A 15,162-nucleotide genomic window follows, 5' to 3' on the forward strand; every position below is an offset into this window, starting at 1 on the left:
TGACAGTCTGAGAGTCTCTCTTCCTCAAAAGGTAGTGGATGCAGAATTTTTAAATATTTTTAAGGCAGACTTCAATAGATTCTTGGAAGAAAGGGAGGACTGCTGATGCTAGAGATCAGAGTCAAAACATGTGGCACTGGAAAAGCACAGCCGGTCAGGCAGCATCTGAGGAGCAGAACAGTCGACATTTCAGGCATAAGCTCTTCATCAGGAATGAGGGGCTTATGCACGAAACATCGACTCTCCTGCTCCTCGGATACTGCCTGACCGGCTGTGCTTTTCCAGCGCCACACGTTTTGACTTCAATAGATTCTTGATGGACCAAGCGGATGAAAGCTTGTCGGGGGTGTGCAGGAATAGAGAAGTTGATAGACTTCTGCTTACTGGTGACATCAATGGATACAGGATAGTATGGGAAAATGATGATGAAGTAGATGGATCAGTCATGTTCTAGAATGGCAATGAAAGGCCTAGTCCAGCTCCTAGGTTCTTACATCCTAATGTGCAACATGTTACCTCACGGTACAGCACAGGTGAAGGACACCTATGCATAAAACTGCTGAAGTGCCTGAGGGGAAAGTAATAGAGGAATAGGAGTGAGATAAGGTGGGGAGGGTGTTGCATGGCACATAACTAATGAGATAGAGATATTGGGCCACGTGGCTTGAACTTCATTCAGTACAATTATCTGTATGACTACCTCAAGTCTTTTGAGTTCAATAATGATGATTGTATGTTTGTTTGTTCTACATGTTAAAGAAAAAAGAAATCCTGGTTGGAGAGCATCCCTGACCCAGCAAAGAGCAAGCTTTTCCTCAAACACAGCCAGGTAACAGCACTTCACTTGAAAGCAGTTGCTGGCAATCTATCCATGATCTAGGATGAGAAAATGGGGGTGAATGGTCCATTCCAGACCCTATGTGGGCCGTTCACAACACAGAAGGTGCTGGGGAAACTCAACAGGCCTGGCTGCAGCTGTTGGCAGAGTCAATGTTTCAAGTCACAAATTTCAGATGTCTGGTCAGCATGGGCGAGTTGGACCGAAGGGTCTGCATCTGTGCTGTCCATCTCCACGACTCTATGATTCTGAGTCTAGTGGCCTCTTTCCAAACTGGAGATGTTCTGGACATGTTCTGAAGGAGACTCATGTTGGAGTGGAAATGTTAATTCTGTTTCCCTCGCTACAAATGCTGACAGACAAATACCGTTTCATTCTTATGGTGTGACCTAGAGTCATAGAGTTGTACAGCTCGGGAACAGACCCTTCAGTCCAACTCATCCACGCCGACCAGATATCCTATATAAAACTAGTCCCATTTGCCAGCACTTGGCCCATATCCATCTCAACCCTTCCTATTCATATACCCATGCCTTTTAAATGTTGCAATTTGTACCAGATTCCACCACTTCATCTGGCAGCTCGTTCCATCCTCTGTGTGGAAAAGTTGCCTCTTAGGTGCGTTTTATATCTTTCCCCTCTCATCCTAAACCTATGCCCTCTAGTTCTGGACTCCCCCATCCCAGGGAAAAGACCTTGTCTATTTACCCTATCCATGCCTGTCATGATTTTATAAACGTCTATAAGGTCACAGCATCCGCCTATTCAGCCTCTCCCTATAGCTCATACCCTCTAACCCTGGCAACAGAAACCTTTTCTGAGCACCTTCAAGTTTCACAACATTCTTCCTATAAATGGGAGACCAGGATTGACCTTGATTGGTTTGGTTTGTAATTCACTCATGTGACTTGGGCATTGTTGGCTGGCCAGTATTTATCACCCGTCTCTAGCTACCCTTGAACAGAGTGGCTTGCTAAGCCCCTTAAGAGGCCAATTAAGAGTCAATCATATTGATGTCGGTCTGGAGTCACATGGAGGCCAGACTATGTAAGGATGGCAGTTTCCTTCCCTGAAGGACATTAGTGAACCAGATACATTTTCCAACATCAACAATGGTTTCTTAGTCATCATTGGATTTTTAATTCCAGATTTCATTTTCACTGAATTCAAATTCCACCATCTGCCATGGAAGGAATCGAACATGGGTTCCCAGAACATTTTTGGATACAGTCTAGTGATAATACTCTTGGGGCATTTATGATATAAAGCTATGAGTCATTCACATTCTGTACCTTGTGCTAGAGCCTGATCTGTTTCATGTATTTAAAATGCTTGCACATCCTATTCATTCATCCGACACATCTTCCAGTTTGCGTAGTCAATATACTTAGATCCTGTAATCTAATGATTATGGGGAAACCTCTTAATTTAAAGGTTTAGAATTAGAATCATTGGCAATCGTTCAATTGGGGAATTTCTTCCAGTTAATTAAATAAACCTAAAACAGTCTGGTATCCCTAGTAGCGACAATGACGCGATCAGATTGTCGTGAAGATCCATTTGGTTCACAATTGTCCTTCAATGAAGGAAATTTCCCATCCATGTGGAGTTTTCCTTACATGGGTATTGAGATCCATGGCTGTGGAGTTGATTGGTAGCTACCCAATAGAATAGGTGCATGGGACGCTGGTATTTTAAGAGAGTGGGTCACCCCCACCTTCTCAAGGGAGGTTAGGAATTGACAATGCGAGTTGGCCTTGTCAGTGACATCTCATGAAAGAATGTCTCAAAAACAATTGATAATCTTCCCTAACCCACACTTTTTAGAATTTGTTCATGAGACGTGTGTGTCACAGGCCAGGCCAGCATTTATTGTCCATTCCTCATTGTCCATGGGGCAGTTGAGAGTCACCCACATTGCTGTGGGTCTGGAGTCATATGTAGGCCAGACTGGGTAAGGACGGCAGACTTCCTTCCCTAAAAGATATCAGAGAACCCAATGGGTTTATGACAGCAATCGACATTACAGTAGCATGTACTTTTTTAAAAGTTTCAGATTTTCGATGTTAATATCTGCTGCAGTGTGGATTTGAACCCATACGCCTGGAGCATTATCCTAGGGTTGCTTGCTGAGTGACATTGCCACTACGCCATCTCCCCAACAGTAGCATCATGAACACCAATTGTATCATTCCCAATGCTGTCAACTGACTTGCTCCTGTAAGTGAGAAACACCACTAGGTTTCGAAGGATCTAACTTGCTCAGGACGCGTGGGAACACTGTGATTTATTATCTGCACTGTGTCACGTTGGCAGACCCCAATGGCACATTGGCAGTACCAGCTCAGTCAGTCGGGGTCTCGTTCCTTTTGACTCTCTGATGGATTGTATTTGTTATCTATCCACATTGCCCTGAACCCATTGGCTGACAAGTCTATTTCAGAGGGCAGTTCAGAGCCAACCACATTGCTATGGGTCTGGAGTCACATGTCAACCACACCAGGTGAGGCTGGCAGATTTCTTTTCCTAAAGGACATTGGCGAACTGAATGGATATTTAATGAGAATTGATAATAGTGTCTTGGCCAATGACAACAGTTTTCAATTCCATATTTTATTAATTGAATTTAAACTTGACCAGCTATCAGAGTGTGACTTGGATCCATGTTCCTCTAGAGTATTAGTCTGCATTGTTGGATTGCTAGGGCAGTGAGATAGCCCATCCCCCATTGCCTCCCTGTGCTGATCTGTATCTGCTTCCTTCTCCTTCCAGAGAGGCATTCTGGGATATGTGGTCCCCCTGGAAGAAGGCAACATCTGTCAAGTGGTACCTGATGAAACAGGAGATACAAATCCTCAGGTCATTTCTAAGTAAGTCCTCTTCTTTAATACAGGGCTCCTGCTATGGCTTTGCGTTCATTCGTTCACTGGGAATTAGTACAAGGGACAGATCACATTAGATATACACCACTCACACTGTCCCCTCCCCACTAAGATGTCATTCTCACTGAACCAGTGAGAATGTCAAGGTGAGTAGATAGAGGTCTGTGGATCTCCCCTCCATATGGCTTCTTGTGGGATCACGGCAGTGAACCTGGGTGTGCTAGGACACCTCACTCTGCTATGCTATTCTTCCTGATCGATTGTTCTTAGCTTGGGGTACAGGGCTGAAAAATGTGTTGCTGGAAAAGTGCAGCAGGTCAGGCAGCATCCAAGGAGCAGGAGAATCGACGTTTCGGGCATAAGCCCTTCATCGGGAATCTTGGGGTACAGGGTACAGTTTCAAAGTCTGCAGCTGGCACTAAACTCGGAAGATTTGTAAACTGTGGAGGACGGCAATGTGGGATCACCGACACATCGGTGGAGTGGGCGGATAAGTGGCAGATGAGATTCAATGCAGAGAAATGGGAGGTGATGCATTTTGATAGGAAAAGCATTGAAAGACAATATAATTGTGGAATTCCTAGAAGGTGGAAGCAGGCCATTCGGTCCACATCGACTCTCTGAGGACCATCCCTGTAATCCCACATATCTCATGGTGAATCCTCCTAGCCAACACATCCCTAGATACCATCGGGCAATTTAGCATGGCCAGTCCACCTAAGCTGCACATCTCTGGGCTGTAGGAGGGAACTGGAGCAGCCGGAGGAAACCCACGCAGACATACAGGGAGAATGTGCAAACTCCACACAAACAATTGGGAATGAACCCGGATCCCTGGTGTTGTGAGGCAGCAGTATTAACCACTAAGCCAGCACTAAAGGGAGTGCAGGAGCAGAGGATGTATATGCATACAGATCGTTAATGGTGGTATGACTGGTGGAGAGAGCAGTTAATAAAGCAAGCTGTACTCTCAGTGTCGTAATAGAGTTAAAAATCACAAAACAGCAGGTTATAGACCAACAGGTTTATTTGGAAGCACTAGTTTTCAGAGCACTGATGACCACCTGATGAAGGGGCGGCGTTCCGAAAGCTAGTGCTTCCAAATAAACCTGTTGGTCTATAACCTGGTGTTGTGTGATTTTTAACTTTGTCCACCCCAGTCCAACACCGGCACCTCCAAATCATGACTTCAGCAGGTGGAGCAGGATCATAAGACACAGAATTTATAGCAAAAGATGACAGTATCACGCAACTGAAACGATATATTGAACAAACCTAGAATGCTGCTAGATTTGTAACAGAGGCAGAGAGTACAAGCAGTTGATGTTGGATTCATACAAGACACTTGTTAGATCTCAACTGAGGTACTGTCTACAATGCGAAATATGTAATTACATTGGAGAGAGAGAGCGAGAGAGAGAGAGAGAGAGATTGCAGAAGAGAATTACAAAGATGGTTCCTGGAGTGAGAAGGTTCAGTCATGGAGATAGATTAAAGGTGTTCAGATTGTTCTCCTTAGAGTGAAGGCGGCTGGAGAGGTCATCTGACAGAGGCTTTCAAAATCATGAGCGGGGCTGGGAGGAGCAGATAGAGATTAGCTGTTCCCAATTCAAAATGAGAGAGGTATAGATTTTAAAGTGATCTGCAAAGGATGATGCGAGAACAAACACATTCTCGGGAGGGCAGGAGAGACTAAATGGCAAAGGCATTATGGAAGAAAAGGCAAAGTGTGTTGGGGACAGTTGTCAAATGCCTTTTGATTGAACTTAACTCATCTTTAATTCTGAGATCTAAGCCAGGTTGTGAGAGCAGAGCTATTTTATCTTACTTAGACCAGCTCTAACCCTGAGCATGGTCCTCAGCTGATTATTCACTAACATTTGCAGAAATGAACGCAGCATCAGAGCTCAGCCAGAAGACACACTCGATGTCTGAGCCTCAATGTTACTTGTTCAATGTCGTAGTTCTTAAAGGTAACTTTTACAGATGCAGAGCTCACTCAGCAACAACAACTCCATGGCATTTACATAGCACCATTCATGTGGTTACACATTGCAAGGGAGCAAAACTCGGCAAAAGGTGACACCAAGCCGCATGAGGAGATATGACCAAAAACATCCACAGAGAGGTCAGTTTTGAGTAGCATCTATATGGGTGGGGGGGAAGGTGGGGGTGAGGAGGGGTAGAGAGATACAGGAACTTAGGACAGGGAATTCCAAAACTTCAGGAAGAAAGAAGGACTTGCATTCATGTAGCGCCTTTCACAACCAGCAAATGTCTCAAAGCACCTTACAGCCAATGAAGTCCTTCCAAAACAGTCTAGATGGCAACATAGGGAACACAACTGTCAACAAACCTGCAGCAAAGAGCAGGCAGGCAGTTTGTGGGTCGAGGGATACATTTTGGAGAGAACTCCCCCGATCCCCCTTGAAATAATTCTTCGGGTACTTTACATCTCAACCACAAGAGGGCACATGCAGCAGTGCCGCACTCCCTCAGTCGTCTCCTTGAGGGAAGCTTGTCATTTAAAGGTAAGGTTAAACTCAGCTGGCATTTCAAAACCCAAGTTGTGAACAACAGAGCATAGGGGAATGAGCTTCTCAAGAAGGCGGAGACTGACATTGTCATGCACTTCACAACTGGCCCCTGTGTTCAAACGAATGGGCAGACAGTGACAGGTGCATGTATTTGTAAAACTTGCCCTTGTGCGTGATCCGACTGTATTTAAGTCTCAGGAATTAACAGCAGTCTTGTAACCTTTTACTTTGTTCCTATAACAGGGAGGAAGCAGCATCTGTCCAGATGAAAAGGCAGAAAGCCATCTCTTCCCCTCTGCTGACTCAAGGTCAAGTTGGCCAAGAGCAATTGTATCCTGCAATTGAAGCCGACGCACCTTCTGGCGATGGCTTTCCTAACCCTCTGATGTTACCGAGTGACCCGGCAGATTACGATGGCCCGTATTTGTTCAATTACCAAGCGATACCTTCAGGGCCTGAGTTCCATTCAGAATTGAATCACGGATGCAAGAAAGGTTTCGAGTGTGTCATGGGGGCTCCTGGATATGTGAAACTCCCAGAGGACCCCTCTGAAAGGCCACATTTGGAGCAGGCAAATGACGGACCAACACTGCCTTCACCATCTTCTGCTTATGTTCTCAACACTCCACAACCCAACCCAGACATGCCGAGTTCAGTTGGGCATCATGTTGGCGCTGACCAAGCCACAGACACGGTTTTGAGTCAAAGGGCGTTGGGACAGCAACCGCCCATTTCCAGTTACGTCCTGTGCCCTCTAGCGACCAGCGCCGGCCCAACATCCCCAGGAGACGCTCTCTCTGGCTACGTTCATGACAATGGTCATTCCGGTTCAAGCCAGGCCCTTCCGTGGCTGGACGCCATTGCATACCCGCTGGCCAGTCAGCAGCCAACAGGCCCTGATGGGGGGTCAGAGACGTGGCGCTCTATTCCCACGGCGGGCGATGAAACCACTTGGGGATCATGGGGCTGCCCCGAAAACTCCCTGGAAAATCCCGCAGTCGCATCTTGGCAGCCGCCTGACAACGTTAACTACGTGTGCATTCCACCCAACGATCAAACAGGGCCCTCGCCCGTTCCTCCCGAGCAGGGCCCAGGTGAAAATCCGAGTCTGTCAAGTGACCACCAACAGGGCGTAGACTTTATTCGGGCAGCTGCCATTAACAACGGCCTGGACTTTAATTCTCCATCGAAGCACCAAGATGACCCACAGAAACCTTCATCCAAAGAGGATGCACTGTCACTTACTAACGAGGCTCCCAATGTAATCCTTTACCAACAAGGAGGTAAACCACTAATCCTGAAGCAAATTGGGGATTATTGCTTCATTCCAGGATCCCGTCCAACAAATCCAAAAGAATCCAACAAATGCTGCCCAGCGATGGATAATGAGCCAGATAAAAAACCCTCTGTTTGGCACGAGGGTTCCAATGCAATGCCTTCATTTCATTCTCCCAAAATTACAAGCAACAAGATGGGTCCACCTCAGTCTACACCTCCATGTTTCTTCAAGAACCATCTTGAGGAAACAGTTGCGTAGCATTTACTGAATGAAAGGGGAGCTGCAGCAGTTTCAGGCAGCCACCAGAACTAGTGGCCCCGCAGAGCCAGCACAAGCACCGATGGGCTGAGTGGCCACTTCCCGTGCTGGATCCATCTACCATTCTCTGATGCTAACTCCGTTCGACCACGTCAAAGCAGATATGCTCAGGCGTCCTACATTTTCTCATCTTCCTTCTCCAAAAGGCTCTGGTCAGGAACTGTCTGGACCGACACGCTAATCTTACCTGTTGTTAGCTCAATACCCAGTTTATCGGCATCAGGGGTCCATGGATGGTCATTTCTGACACTCTGCTGGTGATAACAACCAAACATTTACATTTTACCTGCCTTATGTGAAATCTTGTGTGAGTTTTATCTCCCAACAAGCTAGTTGGACAAAAATGGCATTGACCATCAATCAGAAGCCAAGGAATTGATGTCATGCTCAGCAATGAACAAGCGCCCAAGATGGTTATTGTCTTCACTTGGCTGAGAGTTTGCCAATCAAGGGCATCTCCTTGATTTTCAAAGCCCGCCCTTCCGAAAGAAGAGAGGCCGTGGAGGAAAGGAAATGGTTGGCAAAGTCTTTCCTCACAAGTTGAAACGATGGAGGCAGCTGGGAAGTGACAAATCAGCCAAAATAAAGAAGTGAAGTGGAGCTATAATGGATGCCATCTCCTACAGGCAATCTAAAAGAAACTATTTATCTAGCAACTTCCATCACCTCAGGGTGTACCAGAGTATTTCCCATCCAGTAGAGTACTTCATGAAGTGTTGGCGTCATCGTCACGTACTTGTTTGGCTCAGTTGGCAGGGCAACTGCAGGATGATGCCAATCAATTCCTGCAGTGGCTGAGGTTGCCACAAAGGCTTTGCCATCTCAAGATTGCCAACAATGGCGTTCAGCAGGTTAAACCTGCCATCGTTCCTCTCTCTCTCTCTCTCTATTGAGAGAGCAGCTAATGGTCATTGTAAGCATTCCAGGCAAGAAACATGGCAGCTAATCTCCACACAATAAACTCTCGCAGGCAGCAATGTGATAGATAAATCTGCTTTTAAGGTTATGGATTGAGGGATGAGTCTTGGCCAAGACACCAAAGAGAATTCCTCATGAAAATAACACCAAGTGACCTTGACCATCTATCTCAGAGGCTAAGAGACAGCACCGCCAAACAGTGTACTTTCTCTGCTCCAGAGATTTGCAGTCCTTGGACTTCTGTCTCTGAAGTGAGAGTTTTTAGGGGAGGAAGTACAGGGAAACAATGGTTCTACAAATGGCCTTAAACAGATTGAAATTGTGAGGTCTCACGGTTTTTGGTAGACACTAAACTATCTGATAAATAAGGAGAAAGTGTTTCTAGTGGCAGGAAGATTAGTCATACAGGAATTGCTGTGTTATGGAATACTGGAAACATGAGGGCATCAAGTTCAGTAGTAACTTTCAAAAGGGAGTTGGATAAATACGTAAATGGGAAAGGGGTGAAAGGGGAAAGATGAAGAGTGTGGAAGCTTATTCTTCCATGGGGTGAGGGCACCACTGCCAAGATTTGTTGCCCATTTCATGACTTCCCTTGAACTACAGACAGTCAGGAGTCATAGAAACATAAAACCCAGCAGCAGGAGTAGGCCATTCGGCCCTTCGAGCCTACTCTGCCAGTCAGTAAGATCAGGGCTGATCCTCTATCCCAATGCTTTATCCCAATCGCCCTCACTGCCTTTAATATCAACGGAATCAAAGGGTCAATGCTACTGCTGTGGGTCTGGATTCAAATGTAGGCCAGACTGGGTAAAGATGGCAGATTTCCTTCCCTGAAGGACATTGATGCAATAGTTGGGTCTTTATGACAATTTATGATTATTATCACGCTTACAGTTATTGAGACTAGCACTTAATTCCAGATGTATTAATTGAATGTGAATTTCATGAGCTTGGTTAAACTTTGCCTCTGACTTATTTGAGACATTAATAAAGTTTGTACTGTACATATATTTAATGATGGAACCTTGATTCCTACATATTTTTGGGGATGGTTAAAAGAAATGTTAACTTACAGATTTTTGCAGTGTTGAATGCTGTGGTGCAGTTTTAAAGGGTTTTAATAAAAAATAGGCGCGAATTGAGATTGACGTCCGGATAACTTTTTTTGGGGTTTCAGTGTGTCTGGCATTAGCAGTAAACGGAAGGAAAATTCTGTGATACTGGAATAAAGGTCTGTAGGCATCAGGGTGCGAATGAATAACATTCTTAGAACATAGAATAGTACAGGCCCTTCAGCCCTCGATGTTGTACAAACCTTTTATCCTACTCTAAGATCAGACTAACCTATATAACCTACATTGTACTATCTTCCATGTGCCTATCCAAGAGTCACTTAAATGTCCCTAATATATCTGACTCTACTACCACCACGGGCAGTGCATTCCACACACCCACCATTCTCTGAGGAAAGAACCTACCTCTGACATCTCCCCTAAATCTTCCTCCAATTAACTTAAAATCATGTCCCCTTGTGATAGACATATCCAGCCTTAGAAAAAGTCTCTGGCTATCCACTGTATCTCTGCCTCTCATCATCTTGTACACCTCTTTCAAGTCACCTCGCATCCTTCTTCGCTCCAATGAGAAAAGCCCTAGCTCCCTCAACCTTTCTTCATAAGACATGCACTCCAGTCCAGACAGCATCCTGGTAAATCTCCTCTGCACTTGTGTAGAGGCCGTATGTACTCCCATTGATCAAGAATTAGAGTCATACAGCATGGAAACAGACCCTTCGGTCCAACCTGTCCATACCGACCAGATATCCCAACCCAATCTATTCCCACCTGCCAGCACCCGGCCCATATCACTCCAAACCCTTCCTATTCATATATCCATCCAAATGCCTCTTAAATGTTGCAATTGTACCAACCTCCACCACTTCCTCTGGCAGCTCATTCCATACACATACCACCGTCTGCATGAAAACGTTGCCCCTTAGGTCTCTTATCTATCTTTCCCCTCTCACCCTAAACCTATGCCCTCTAGTTCTGGACTCCCCAACCTCAGGGAAAAGACTTTGTCTATTTATCCTATCCATGCCCCTCATAATTTTGTAAACCTCTATAAGGTCACCTCTCAGCCTCCGATACTCCAGGGAAAACAGCCCCAGCCTGTTCAACCTCTCCCTATAGCTCAAATCCTCCAACCCTGACAACGTCCTTGTAAACCTTTTCTGAACCCTTTCAAGTTCCACAACATCTTTCCGATAGGAAGGAGACCAGAATTGCACGCAATATTCCAACAGTGGCCTAACCAATGTCCTGTACAGCCGCAACATGACCTTCCAACTCCTATACTCAATACTCTGACCAATAAAGGAAAGCATACCAAATGTCTTCTTCACTATCCTATCTACTTGCCACTCCACTTTCAAGGAGCTATGAACCTGCACTCCAAGGTCTCTTTGTTCAGCAATACTCCCTAGGACCTTACCATTAAGTGTATAAGTCCTGCTAAGATTTGCTTTCCCAAAATGCAGCACCTCGCATTTATCTGAATTAAACTCCATCTGCCACTTCTCAGCCCATTGGCCCATCTGGTCCAGATCCTGTTGTAATCTGAGGTAACCCTCTTCGCTGTCCACTACACCTCCAATTTTGGTGTCATCTGCAAACTTACTAACTGTACCTCTTATGCTCACATCCAAATCATTTATGTAAATGACAAAAAGTAGTGGACCCAGCACCGATCCTTGTGGCACTCCACTGGTCACAGGCCTCCAGTCTGAAAAACAACCCTCCACCACCACCCTCTGTCTTCTACATTTGAGCCAGTTCTGTATCCAAATGGCTAGTTCTCCCTGTATTCCATGAGATCTTACCTTGCTAATCAGTCTCCCATGGAGAACCTTGTCGAACGCCTTACTGAAGTCCATATAGATCACATCTACTGCTCTGCCCTCATCAATCTTCTTTGTTACTTCTTCAAAAAACTCAATCAAGTTTGTGAGACATGATTTCCCACGCACAAAGCCATGTTGACTATCTCTAGTCAGTCCTTGCCTTTCCAAATACTTGTACATCCTGTCCCTCAGGATTCCCTCCAACAACTTGCCCACCACTAAGGTCAGGCTCACTGGTCTACAGTTCCCTGGCTTATCTTTACCACCCTTCTTAAACAGTGGCACCACGTTTGCCAACCTCCAGTCTTCTGGAACCTCACCTGTGACTATCGATGATACAAATATCTCAGCAAGAGGCCCAGCAATCACTTCCCTAGCCCTACACACGGATGAAAAATAACACCATTTCGACTGGGACAACACATCTATCCTGGGACAGACTAAGCAAAGACATGCCAGAGAATTCCTATAGGCCTGGCACTCCAACCACAATGCCCAAAACAAACACATAGATCTAGATACCATCTACCAACCCCTCAGAAAACGAACAGGAAATGACATCACCACAAACCCCAGGAACCCCACCCAGGATAAACATATAAATAGAAAGCAGGAGACAACAGCTTCACTTCACTTGGAGGTCGCCACTGATGATGTTACCTAGCCAGGTAATGAAACGTCTGGATATCAAACCTACAGCTCAGCGAGCAAACCTACACCCTAAAGTTCTAGCAAATCTCCCTGCCAGTATATTAGTCCCCTTCCAATTTAGGTGCAATCCATCCTTCTTGTACAGGTCACTTCTACCCCAAAAGAGATTCCAATGATCCAAAAATGTAAATCCTTCTCCCACACACCAGCTCCTCAGCCATGCATTCATCAGCTCTATCCTCCTATTCCTGCCCTCACTAGCTCGTAGCACTGAGAGTAATCCAGATATTACTACCCTTGAGGATTTCCTTTTTAAATTTCTGCCTAACTCTCTGTAATCTCCCTTCAGAATGTCAAACTTTTCCCTTCCAATGTCGTTGGTTCCAATGTGGACAATGACCTCCTGCTGGCACCTCTCCCCTGTGAGAACATTCTGCACCCTCTCTGAGACATCCTTGATCCTTGCACCAGGGAAACAACACACCATTCTGCTTTTTCTCTGCTGGCCACAGAAACGTCTATCTGTACCTCTGACTACAGAATCCCCTAACACAATTGATCTCTTGGAAACCGACGTACCCCTCATTGCATTAGAGCCAGTCTCAATACCAGAAACTTGGCTGTTTGTGCTACGTTCCCCTGAGAATCCATCACCCCCTACATTTTCCAAAACTGCATACCTGTTTGAAATGGGTATATCCACAAAAGACTCCTGCCCTAGGTGCCGACTTTTCTCACCCTTCCTGGACTTAACCCATCTATGTGACTGTATCTGAGACTGTCCCCCCTTTCTATAACTGCCATCCATCACATACTGTTGCTGTTTCAAATACCTCATCGCTTCTATCTGTCTCTCCAACCGATCCACTTGATCTGATAAGATTCGCATCCAACAGCATTTATGGCAGATATAATCCGCAGTAACCCTTAAACTCTCTTTAAACTCCCACATCTGACAAGAAGTACATATCACTACAAAGGCCATTTTTGCTCCTTCACAATCTACAGACCCAGAAAATAACACCGTTTTATTCCTCCACAAAACACTGCCCCAGGTTAAATTAACAGCTATAACTTATATTTTAAGTTTAATCAAGAGACTTATCTCCAAAAACATATAATCACGAAGAACCCACTGTACTCACTACTGCAGCCTTTCTCTTGGACAGATTTAAAACAACAATTAACTTATCTGACTCTGTGCTGTGAACTTTGCCCAAACCAGTTCCTCCAAGATTAGTTGTGAAATTCACTGCTTGTTAATTTTCCCAGATGCACTCCGATGTCCAGCGACACATGAATTCAAAAACAGCAAAGGCAGTAACTGTGTAGATTCTCTCTCTCTCTCTCTGTCCTCACCATGTGCTTCCTTTGTCTGCTCTTCTCCCTTTTAAAACTGCTTGTGTTTTGACTTTTTTTTTCCCAAAGTTCCAAAACAATGCAACAGCATATAAAACAATAATTGCTGCTCCTGGAATTCGAGGAAATCACCTCCAACACCTAAAATACCTCAAAAAAAGGAGCAGCTCTTACAGCCAGAAATTTTTCCGGTCCTCCATCTTGGATTACCCAAAATCCATTGTCAATAAAGGAAGTAATAGGTTATCTCATTGTATGAGAGCCCTATAGGATAATAGGGTAGGGGAATGGGTCTGGGTGGGTTAATCTTTGGAGGGTTTCTGTGGACTTGTTGGGCCAAAGGGCCTGTTTCCACACTGTAGGGATTCTATGGAGTTATATCTCATACAACATAAGAGCCATAAGGTTTGGGAGCAATAGTAGGCCATTCAGCCCATCGAGCCTGCTCCTCCATTTAATGAGACCATGGCTGATATGACAATCCACAAATCCACTTTCCTGCCTTTTACCCATAATCCTTCTTTCCCTTACTGATTAAAAGTCTGTCTCTCTCAGCCTTGAATATACTTACCAAACCAGCCTCGCCAGCTCTCTGCGGTAAAGAATTCCAGTGATTCACAACCCTCTGGGAGAAGGAATTCCTCCTCATCTCTGGCTTAAATGGGTGACCCTGCACCGTGAGATCACACCCTCTGGCCCTAGAATCTCCCACACTGGGAACCAACCTTCCCACATCTACTCTGTCAAACAACCCCAAGAATTTTATATAAGGTCTCCTCTCCTTTGTCTAGACTCTAATGAATACAGGCCCAACTTACTCAATCTATCTTAAGAAAATCCCTCCGTACCTGCTACCAGCCAAGTGAACCTTCTCTGGACTGCTTCCAAAGCCGGGGTATCTTTTCTTAGATAAAAGGAGCAAAGATGTTGACAATATTCCAGCTGAGGCCTGACTAATGCCTTGTATAAGGTGTCAGTTAGCTGAGTTGCCTGCAGAAGGGTGGCAACAGCGTGGGTTCAATTCCGACACCGACTGAGGATAGCGTGAGGGACTTTCCTTCTCAATTTCTCCCCTCACCTGAGGCAGGTGACCCGCAGATAAAACCACCCTCCTGGAATCATAGAATCCCTACAGTGGGGAAACAGGCCCTTCAATCCACCAATTCCACACCGACCCGCTGAAGAGTAGCCCACCCAGACCCACTCCCCCGACCCTATTATCCTATATTTACCCCTGACCAATGCACCTAACTTATACATCCCTGGACACTATGGGCAATTTAGCCTGGCCAATTCACCTAACCTGCACATCTTTGGACTGCGGGAGGAAACCGGAGCAGCCGGAGGAAACCCACGCAGACACAGGGAGAATGTGCAAACTCCACACAGATAGTTGCCCGAGGCTGGAATCGAACCCGGCTCCCTAGCGCTGTGAGGCAGCAGTGCTAACCACTGAGCCAACATGCCGCCCAGTC

At 45.5% G+C, this 15,162-nt stretch overlaps 1 protein-coding gene across 2 annotated transcripts in view; it reads left to right on the forward strand.

The window, feature by feature from the left end:
* Positions 1 to 9,917, forward strand: part of csf2rb (colony stimulating factor 2 receptor subunit beta) — a 65,056-nt gene extending 55,139 nt beyond the window's left edge. For both annotated transcript variants that reach the window (XM_043679795.2, XM_043679796.2), the window contains 3 exons: positions 760 to 829; positions 3,611 to 3,708; positions 6,501 to 9,917. In XM_043679795.2, the coding sequence (XP_043535730.2) occupies positions 760 to 829; positions 3,611 to 3,708; positions 6,501 to 7,794 (1,462 nt within the window). In that variant the 3' untranslated portion in view covers positions 7,795 to 9,917. The remainder of the gene's footprint in view (positions 1 to 759; positions 830 to 3,610; positions 3,709 to 6,500) is intronic.
* The last annotated feature ends 5,245 nt before the right edge of the window (positions 9,918 to 15,162 follow it).

The sequence above is a fragment of the Chiloscyllium plagiosum genome, unplaced genomic scaffold (genome assembly GCF_037043375.1).
Source record: "Chiloscyllium plagiosum isolate Xiang-an unplaced genomic scaffold, Cpla_swu_hap1 HiC_scaffold_33, whole genome shotgun sequence".
Classification (NCBI taxonomy): domain Eukaryota; kingdom Metazoa; phylum Chordata; class Chondrichthyes; order Orectolobiformes; family Hemiscylliidae; genus Chiloscyllium; species Chiloscyllium plagiosum.